At 41.0% G+C, this 10,875-nt stretch overlaps 1 protein-coding gene across 1 annotated transcript; it reads left to right on the plus strand.

Moving 5' to 3' along the window:
- Positions 1–211: 211 nt before the first annotated feature.
- Positions 212–9,635, plus strand: LOC144033910 (protein phosphatase PTC7 homolog). The gene is made up of 6 exons (XM_077542320.1): positions 212–742; positions 2,577–2,756; positions 3,150–3,348; positions 4,652–4,775; positions 4,860–4,989; positions 7,033–9,635. The coding sequence occupies exons 1-6, from the start codon at positions 541–543 to the stop codon at positions 7,089–7,091; spliced, it is 894 nt and encodes a 297-aa protein (XP_077398446.1). The 5' UTR covers positions 212–540; the 3' UTR covers positions 7,092–9,635.
- Positions 9,636–10,875: the final 1,240 nt, after the last annotated feature.

The raw sequence follows: 10,875 nt of genomic DNA on the forward strand, positions 1-10,875 counted from the left end.
TTGTATGTTTTGTGTTAAATTCCTCTAATGTAATTCTGTGAATAACACAACTCTAAAAATGTTGAAGGTCATTTTGTTTAAATGTTATTAATATTTCGCTGTGTGACGCCCAGTAAACAAAACAAGCGCTACTGTTACGCATGCGCAGCTTCACGACCCAAAGCTGGGCAGAACGGCTACCGCCTTTCTCATTGGCTGATGTCACCGCGGCTGTGGCGTCACGACTGTAAACTCCCAGATACCCGTATGTACTCGCGGTACACAGTGGAAAGATGTCGGTAAGGAGAGTTAACAGTGGAGGAACCGCGGACACGAAACCAGCAATAAAGTACCAACGTCGCTGTGTTTATTGCTAGTTTTGCGCAAACCTAGGGGGTTAGGTAAGTAATTCCTAGAAGCGGAGCTGTCTGGCGTGCATGGGTGGCTAAAAACGCCCTAATCCGAAGAAGAGACCGAGCGGGACGAGTCGAGAAAGAGGACCGCGTGAGAGGACTTGCAACCGGGGCAGGGGAGCTGCTTCGGCTTTTCGGTGGGGTGGGGATGTTATCCGTACTGTCTTATGGCAGACTGGTAGCCAGAGCTGTCCTCGGTGGACTCTCGCAGACGGACGGGCGCGACTACAGCCTCGTTACCGCCAGCTGTGGCTTCGGCAAGGACTTTCGGAAGGGGATTCTTAAGAAAGGCATGTGCTACGGCGACGACGCCTGCTTCATCGCAAGGAACAAGAGCGCAGACGTTTTGGGTAAGATCATTCACAGTTGGTGGATACGCTCAACCGTCCTGCAGGCTGCGGTTGTACCGGCTTGACCTTCAGTGTTCCGTCCACCCCTACACGTGGACTGACCTCACGATGAAAACACAACAGCCCCCACCCACTCCGGTCACACGGTGGAACGTTTACCCCCTAGCTTTCATTTAACATGTGTTTCATTGGCATACATTCACTTTGTGAAATTGACTTACAACTGCGTAATTTCATTGTTAGACATGTTCTCGAGGTGCAGTTTTGTACGACGCAAACCAAACGACCTTTCACCTAGATACGTTCCGACGCAAAACCGGTGCAAGATAATTAGCCAAATCGACTCGGGGGTGTTTAAAAACTCATTAAAAGACCCCCTGTGTTGAAATAAAGACAAACTCAAAGCCCTCTAATATAAAACAACAAGGTCAGAATGGTCGAGCATGGAGGCGGCCATTTTGCTAGCATCGACGTTAGCGCCGCTTAGCTTGGCTTGAATTGGCTTTTGTCCACAGATGTGTTTAATGAGCAAAACTGTTCTTTTAAAAAGGCATTTCTTCTAAATCATCGAGGAGGTTGTTGTCATTCAAGAGACGCAAAAAACACGCTAGGGCTCTTTGCAAACTTCCCTTTAAACATAACACATTTGCTCATTGAAAATTGCCGTAATTTGGGTGCAATATAACACTTTTCTGGACATGAAAGGGAGATCAAACATTAAAGACAGTGATGTCACTACAATTAAAGAGCGCTTATATATAAACATGTTACACAAAATGTGAATGTTTGTATCAGTCAATCTCCGGGGCATACCTTAATGGTTGCATATTTGCCTTTGTTATGTGGAGCTCAGCTTTAGTTTTTCAGATGTGACTTGATTACGTGTTTTGGATGACAAGATTATTTACTGTGTGTGCATATACTGTGCCACACAACTCATTCAAAAAAAAAATTTCTGGACTTTTTTTTACATGCAGCTTTGTGTTCTGTGTTGTTCCCTTTGTTCTTAAATCATCATTATACTGAAATGCCATTGGTTAGCGTAGTGGTAGTGCTGATCCTTTTTTGTGTTTCTTAATAAAATCGCCTGGCTTTGTCTCCATGTTGCGTCCTTATCTCTAGTTCACTAGATCTCTAGTTCACTCCATTTCATGAGGTGCACTTTTTACCTGACAAAGACCGCACCTCGTCAGTACCATCATTTTTAACTTTTTGACTGCCTGTATTTCTGTTATTTCACCCCCACTCATTGCCACCCCAGTTTGAAAAATTCATGTTTATTTTACAGTATGTATCTAAAAGCCCAATATATAAAGATTTAACGCTCAGTTGAAATGCATTTTTTTGTGTGGAAAATTAGCAATATTTAACGGTTAGAAAATCCCGAGTTGTCCGACACATTTTCAGTAGGAAAGAATGCAGTCCTCTTTAACAATTTTAAGAATGACTGATGTATAACCTCCCAATGGCCAATCATAATAATAACAGCTAGTGCAATGCTGGTGAAATAGTAACCATTTTCGTGATGTTAGAGCATTGGGGCAACTGTTACAAACCTTGATTCCTACAGTGTTTCCCACAGTGGGGTTGGTTCTCAGCCGTGTTATTTGCGTCGCCTCGAGCCTCAAGATCCACAAGTGGGTGACGGCGAACTAACATTACATGCGGCATATCTGGTCGTGGCACGTTTTTTTCTTTGGGTGGCCCACCCAAGTATTAACACGGTGTGGGAAACACTGGTCAATTATTCAAGTAATATTTTCTGTGCCATTATACTCTGTATCACGTTCCTCTCTTTGATGGAGCATACCCAACTTCCTGTTTGTCTTAACAGGCGTAGCAGATGGCGTGGGGGGCTGGCGGGACTACGGCGTTGACCCGTCTCAGTTCTCCGCCACGTTGATGAGAACGTGCGAGCGGCTGGTGAAGGAAGGCCGCTTCACTCCGAGCAATCCAGTGGGCATCCTGACGTCTGGCTACTTTGAGCTCCTGCAGAACAAAGTTCCCCTTTTAGGTGAGCCTCCACAAAGTCACGATCCGCCTCAACACAAGTACATCAATCTTACAAAACCAACCATAGAAATGTGAAATCTTGAGGAAGGTGAGTAAGATGAGACGATCTCGGCCTCAGAGCTCCAGAAGAATGTAAATGAGGCCAACACGACACCCAGGTCACGTCTTTAGAGACGTGTTGTCCATTTGCCGCGGCCACGCTCACACTTGTCACCGCGTTTTTCAAATAAGCCGCTTTGTTTTTGTATTCATGGCAAGGATGACGTGTATTTGAGCTCTGCAGCTGAAGGTTTTCCTCCCAAGGCTGCAGTTGCCCAGCAACGTAAATAATAACTAAGCATCCCAAGGTCCTAGTAAAGAGTATGCCCTAATGCCACATTACTGTTTTTTATAGGGAGCAGCACCGCCTGCATCGTGGTGTTGGACCGACGGAGTCACCAGCTCCACACGTGTAACCTCGGCGACTCGGGCTTCCTGGTGGTGCGCGGAGGCGAGGTGGTGCACCGTTCGGACGAGCAGCAGCACTACTTCAACACGCCCTTCCAGCTGTCCATTGCTCCACCGGGAGCCGAAGGGGTGGTGCTCAGTGACAGGTGGGTGGCGATGACCCGCGACACACTGCAAAGAAGAAGTGCGTCTTAACTTTTGTTGTGCTGAACATCTGCTGTCTGGCTTTTTACTGAATATGTGCAAATGACACACGGGTGAATTTGGAAGTTGTCAGGTGCTTGCTTTACGATGGAGTTTTGTTCCTAGGGCAGTAATAGTTTTTTTTTTTTTTTAGAACACGCCTTGGTCTATCACTAACCTGCATCAAGACAGTAGTAGAGTCATAATTAAATATTTATATGAAAAATGCTTCTAGGCCATAAATATAAAACAATCAAATGAAAATCCATAAGGATGACGGTCAATGTGTCTTGTAGTGCCACGTGACCACAAATTCTTATTTGTCGCTGTGCAAACTAATTTATTGTGCACTAACCTCAAAGTACATTAGTTATTACCTATTACACGGTGCTCTTACAAATTGGATGTAGCCAGATTTCCATGCTACCATTTTGTAAATTGTTTTATATTAGGTGCACAGCCTTTCGGGCACTGACAAACACCCATTTATGGATTCCCATTAACATTAATCGAATAGAATTGTTCAGCTCAAAAGCAGAATCAGGTTTCCTTTCCACAGATGCTTGGCGCCACCGGAACCACAACACTCACTTTCCACTTCCTGATAGCACAATCACTTGCACTTATCACTATCCTTGGGAGCCACGCCCGGGTTAATTTAGAGCAAAAAAAAAAAAAACCTGGATAATATGATATTAATCTGCATGCGTATTATGCCACTCACTAATGATTCTGCTGAAGCAGAGTTCATGAAATAAAACACTATATGCCCCAAAATTCGGTACCAATTTGTTCAGGAACACATACTTTTTTCCCTTTTTTTTTTTTACACAAGCTCACACAGCTGCAGTGTGATTTATAGAATTCAGTGAGTTATTTTAACTATAGTTACGTGGGTTGTCTGTGATCACTTAATTTGTTTCAAAGCAGTGTAGCTTGAGTGACCATCTAAAAAAATAATTACATGTATACAAGCATTTTATTTTCAAATACATTACAAATTATTATTTTGAGTTTTTGGCATTTAAAACATGTCGATCTACTAAAGCGTAACTAACTCATACCAAATTCCCAATTTGTCGCAGGTTCCTGACCGTTCATTTAAAAAAAAAACGGCAGCGAGATTCTCTGATGAAGCCGATGCTACCATGTCAACAGTTGCAGTTAACAAACACCGTGTCCAAGCGAAATCCCGCTTAGTGATCAAGGGGAGGAGCTCCAGTTTCGCGTGTCTCTGAACTCTTTGTCCTCTTTTCCCACTTTCAGTCCAGAAGCTGCCGACAGCTCCTCCTTTGACGTGCAGCTCGGTGACATCATCCTCACCGCCACAGACGGCCTCTTTGACAACATGCCCGACTACATGATTCTCCAGGAGCTCAAAAAACTCAAGGTGTGACTTCTTTTTACATCAGCATGTACATGCTGTGCAGATAAGACCCCCCCCCCCCATTTAATATTTTGTCCTCCTATTCAGGCCACAAACTATGACAGCGTCCTGCAGACCGCACAGAGTATAGCAAAACAAGCTCACAACCTCGCCTATGATCCCAACTACATGTCCCCGTTTGCACAGTTTGCATGTGACAATGGCCTGAATGTAAGAGGTAAGTAAGTGTGTCCCTCAGATGCAAGGAACACTAATTGTTTACAGATGTAGCTTTTGCAACAGAAATTATATTGACTAGTGAAAGACCGATACGTTTTTTTCCAAGGCCGATACCGATTATTAGTAGCCAGGGAGACTGGTAACTGATATTTCAAGCTGATATTCATTTACAGTAAAAGAGAAAATATTAGCGTAAAAATTTTTGGGGGGAACTTTAAGCATATGAAGAACTGACAGCTTTATTTCTAACAGAAATTGCAAGGAGCTTCCTGGTTCATCAACATATGTTAAGCTAAATTAAAAACTACGCAAGTAATAGTTCCCTAAAGTTTTCTACTGCAAATTAGGTTTTCTTAAATTCTAACATAATTTCTTGCTTTTATTATTATTATTTATTTTTAAATAAAAAGTGTTGGGTGTTCCCAGTGTCAGCGTTTTTTTTTTTAATATATACTGTATGTATATAGTAGAAATTTAAATAAATCCATAAATGAAAAATTCCCTGTATCTGACTGAGCGACAAATTCATGCGAATGTAGGTTTCAAAAGATCGTTGCAGACAGTAAAAATTGTCTGAATATGTTCAAAATGTCTTTGCGACAAGTAGAAACTGTCTGTGAACATCCTACAAATCCTGATGAAAACCCTAAATTTCCCTACGTTAGTAAGCATTCACCACTGGGTAAGATACCAGCTTTATCGGCCTTCAGATTTATAAAAGGCCGATGTCGATATTTGACAAAAGTGCCAAATATCGGCCGATAATCGGCCCGTCTGAAAATCGGTCTAGCCCTAATATTGAGTTGATTAAATGTCACAGGTACATCTTGATTAATGTATTGTGGAAAACATAATTCATTATTATCTATTACAACTCGCGTAATGAAATATTGCTGAATTTCTTGTTGTAATTTTGATAACAAAAAAATACAATTATTTTCAATATAGAAATTAGTGTGTTTTCCTGTTTGAATTGAACTACTGAAATTAACTTTTCTATTGAGCTACAGTACAGGCCAAAAGTTTGGACAATTTATTCAATGCATTTGCTGTAGTCTCATGACTGGTTACTTTGTAGATTATCACTGAAAGGCATCAAAACTATGTATGAACTGATGTCGAGTTATGTACTTCACAAAAAAGGTGAAATAACTGAAACATGTTTTATATTATAGATTCTTCAAAATAGCCATCCTTTGGTTACTTTTTTTTTGCATATTCTTGGCATTCTTACTTCTAGGAACTCCTTAAAGACTGTTGGAAAACCCTTTCGGGTGACCAAAGCATGCCAAGAATGTGCAAAAAAGTAATTAGTGAAAATGGTGCCTTTTTATTTATGGATTTATTTTCTTATTTTCACCTTTTTTTTGTTAAGTACACAACTCCACATACGTTTGTTATAGTTGTCGTCATAGTTTTGATGCCTTCAGTGAGAATCTACAAAATCCTGAAACTAAAGCAATGTACTGAATAAGAAGGCGTGTCCAAATTTTTGGCCTGTACTGTACGTCTGTCTAAAATGTATATCTAATACTGTATTTATACTGTAAACACACACAGTAAATCATCCAAAATCTGGCATAGCAATTAGACGATCACTCAGTCCAACACGGTTTAGCTTGTTTTGGGAAGGAGTCTGTATTCGTTACTGTATCATTCCCATAAGTAATGACATTATTTTATTAGTACAGTCTTAAATGCGCTTAACAAAAAAATGTGTCCTCTGCACCCCCACTCGTCTAAACACGACATTCTGATTACAATTGTGTTTGTGGAAACTGTGAATTACACAGCAAGATCCGCCCGTTTTTATCCATCTCAGGGGGGGGGCAGCCATTTTGTCGCTTGAAAATGGCATCACAGTTGCTCAGGGCGAAGGTAACGTAAAATCCTTGCGTTTGGTCATTCCCTGAGTTTTGAGCAACTTGCGATGTCATTTGTAAAGACAAATGAAGCATTGCTGGCCTCCGGTTGGCCACTGTTGCTGTCACATGACCCGCACTTGAAATGTAACTTGGCTCCTTGCTCTATCTGCCTGCAGGAGGAAAGCCAGACGACATCACGGTGCTGCTGTCCATCGTGGCTGAATATACAGACTAGGAAGTGCGTGTGCGCGATTGTGTTTGTGTGGCGGCGTGCGTGCGTTGGCGCTCCTTTGCAGGGCTCACTCACTCACCCCCTCCCGTCCGCCCGACTCTTCCTCCGGCTCACCGGCGCGCCGCCCACTCATTCACCTGTGTCCATTTTGTGTGTGTTTCTTCCTCTGTTGTGTCGAGCATCAAAGGGGAAGTGGGGCAGCTAGGATAGATCCACGTTGAGCTTTGACGCGGGAGAAACCCAACGCGGCACATACGGTGTCCATATTGCACGTCATCGAAGTAAGAAGTGACATAGTAAGAGGAGTAAGCCGGGTTTTGCGGGTTCTTTGATGCAAGAATTAACAATTGAGCTTGAATGTGTTCCGATAGCTCGATTTGAGGCCGATGCAGAGGAAGTTGGCTTTGGGAATGTGAAGGATGAGCTAGCTAAGTCGTTCACTAGCTCAGCCCTCAGAGGGAACTAAATAAATCAAGCCTGTAAGACTCAGCGGAGCCAACATACAAAGGTTATCTAGATTTGGGATGTGCCTGTTAGCAGTTGTAAATAGTTTTGTTTTTGGACCGTCGTCTTTATTTTTGTCGGATTTACTGTCGTGAGTGATGCGTTCAAAGAAATTTGATTAATCCTCACACTTCCACTTGCTGAGACGAACATTTGCTGAGGCGGTGTGGTAAGAAAAGGGAGTAAGTGCGTGCGTTTGAGTTAGAATGTGTGTCACGTCTGATGTTACGAGAAACGTTATAGCATCTGGCGATGCTCACAGTTGCAGCCATAGGTCAAGTGTGAAAATAGAGAGTTGTGTTTTTTTTTAAAGGATGATGTTTGAAAGTGTCTGCCCAGATGAAATGCTGTATTTCCTCCTGTTGTAGAGGTTTACTTAATGAACTGCCAAGATTAGCAGTTATTTATTGGGGGGGGGGGGGGTCTTCTTTGCTTCACATGCATTTTGAAAATATTAAAATCATTCTAAGGATTTTATCCATCAAATTTTCTATTGCAGTGTGTGGCACATACTTAGCATTAGAAAAATCTCACTGCACACCACCAAACAAAAATGATCTATACTGAAATAATGATCTCCGTTTGCGTCAAAAGCTTAGCACCACGTTGTGTGTCAGCTTGTCGGTTCCATTGTGATCTGTTTGGACCGCCAGGCCTGTTTCGTAGAACATAAAGCCAATGTTCTCGCAACAGGTGAATAACCCGTTAATGTACCTTTTTTGCCATCTAGTGAAAGAACATCTAATTGTTATAAAGCCATTTAGAAAAACCTCGCAAATATACTTTATACGTAGCTCTCCGTCCATTTCTGTACCGCTTATACTCACTAGGATCAATAAATAATTTCTGATGGCTTGTCTTTGTTCAGGTTATTGGTGAGCTGGCTTTGAGCAAGAGGCTAGCTAGGCCCATTCTGCATTCTACACCGGTCGCTAGCTAATCGCAGTGTACTTAATATGTGTTACGTGGTTAGCACTGTCTGGAGAAACCCTGCACTAGTATGGGAGAGCAAGCAAACAAACAAACATACAGGAAGGCCCAGGCTGATATTCGAACCCAGAACCCCAGATCCGTGAGGCTGACGAACAAACTATTAGGTCCACTTTGCAGCCATAGAAAATGTAAACATAGTTACAATATTTGCAGTTTTATTAAGCATTAAAAAAAAATCAAAAGTTCAAAATTTTGCGCTTCATGCTTCCTGTTGGACAGTGACAATTATTATTACACTGCCACCTAGTGGGACTATCCTAGATTTGTTTTACTAATGTTATTGAAGGTGTTTATATTTTCAAGTGTATGGCGAGGGTACTATTTGAGGAAATACGGTATGTGTGACTGATGACAAAGGTGGTGTAACTTACCTTTTTTTTTCTCTTTTCTTTTTTAACTTCCTGTTATGTCCTGTTTGCATTTCTTGGCACATTTTGCTGCTGCTTTTGTGTAATGTGAGTATATGAGATGAATTACATGAACACGTTACCCGTGATTGTAAAAGAGTGCACGTGGTTGCGTGCAGAGTTTAAGCCCCTTACTGAAATGAATCCCAAGACTCGTGTCCTACTGTTGCGCTAATGGCAAGATGCCCTTCAGCTAACAATACTCGGGGCAAACGTCTTGACAAGTTTCAAAGTGGGCGCACCAAAGACAATTTTCTTCGTGTATTCATCAGTACGCCTTGTGGTTGTAAACATTATGCAGCAATACTGTACACAATTTGTGCTCGGAATATCGTGTGATGGCCGGATGCGTCTCTGAAGAAGGTTGTCTTTTTTTCTTTTTTCTTTTTGTTCTTGATGAATTTGTCTTTCTTACATGGGATAGGTTGTAACGCGTGTACACGACAGGTTTCTGAAGCCAAAGAAGGAAAGCCATATAGAATGCATATTAGGGACCCTGTAGTCCCTGCTGTAAGCAATGTGTTGGTGGAGACCAATAATGTAACTTTTATGTATGTTTCATAATTATAGTTAGATCGGTATTACTATTGGGCGGTGGGGGGACATGGAAAGGCTTCAAAATATAATTATTTGTCTGTGTTCTCATTGCATGGTTTCAGTCAATCTGTTCTAGTTTGTTCTACGTCTTTAGAATGCACATGTTCTGGAAATATTTAATGTATATGCAGACAAAGGCAGAGATGCTGTGAAATTTAGCGCGTAACGTGACTGAAAAGGGGAGCACAGTTTCAGCCTTAACACGTCGATAGACCTGACATCAAGAGGCCTTCCCTGTCTTTGCAAGCTTGTCTCGTCCATGTTGTCCAGTGTTTGTTGTTCAATGCAGTCTGCAAACCCCCAATGGGGAGAAACCCATCTTCCCATGTGTTATCCCCATCAAAGCAAAGGTGCTTCTGCCATCTATACGAATGGTATTGTCCTTTTTCCAACAAGCGATATTTGTATGGGTGAATGAATGGTACAACTGTCAAGAGTAACAATGCAAGTCTAATTGATGTAAATGTTTTCAAAAAATGTACAATATTTAAATAAAATATATAGTATTTATATTTAAAAAATGTTTTTGACTTGATTCATTATAGCTCCCTTTGATCAGTTTTCATTTAAATCTGCAAAATTCGATGGGCTTAAAATTCTAACATCAGTATATTACATCCATCTGATTTTTAATGTTAAATAAATATCCCAAGAAATTAATAGTCGCACAATTCAAAGTTTAAATTCAAATTCAGTTCGCACAAAAATACCAGAGGTTAACGGCTATCTCATGTCCAGCCAATCACGTTAGGCTTCATTAGTCGTCTTGACACTGGCATTGTTAGTTTTTAATAGCAAATTTACACGGGATTTATTTATTTTTGGTGTTACATTGTTTTGTAGGTGTTTTTTCCTCGATATTTTTTTTTGCTTTTATTAAAAGTACCTTTCGGTGCTAAGAAATAATCTATAGCAAGTATTCAGAAATTGAAATACAAACTCGGATGGTATGGAGTACCAAAACTGCCAAAATAAATGTACAAAAGTTAAAATGTTTTTTTTCTTCAAAAATTAAATACAAAAATGTTCATTAAAAAAAAAAAAATAAGAACACTCAATATAACTTAATTATGACTAATGAAAAAAATAGTGCTAGTAATTTTATTATTAAACAAAATTATTTCCCATACACATTTGAACATTTATTTTTTAATCTCATATCCTCAATACAAATGACCTGGCCAAGCTGTATCTCTCAAAACGTGGGATGGCCGCGTGACTAGTTATTGTAATACACCTACCCAACCACAGGGGGAAGTCGTGCTTGCCCTAGCAAAAGAGGCCTT

The sequence above is a fragment of the Vanacampus margaritifer genome, chromosome 14, assembly GCF_051991255.1.
Source record: "Vanacampus margaritifer isolate UIUO_Vmar chromosome 14, RoL_Vmar_1.0, whole genome shotgun sequence".
NCBI lineage: Eukaryota > Metazoa > Chordata > Actinopteri > Syngnathiformes > Syngnathidae > Vanacampus > Vanacampus margaritifer.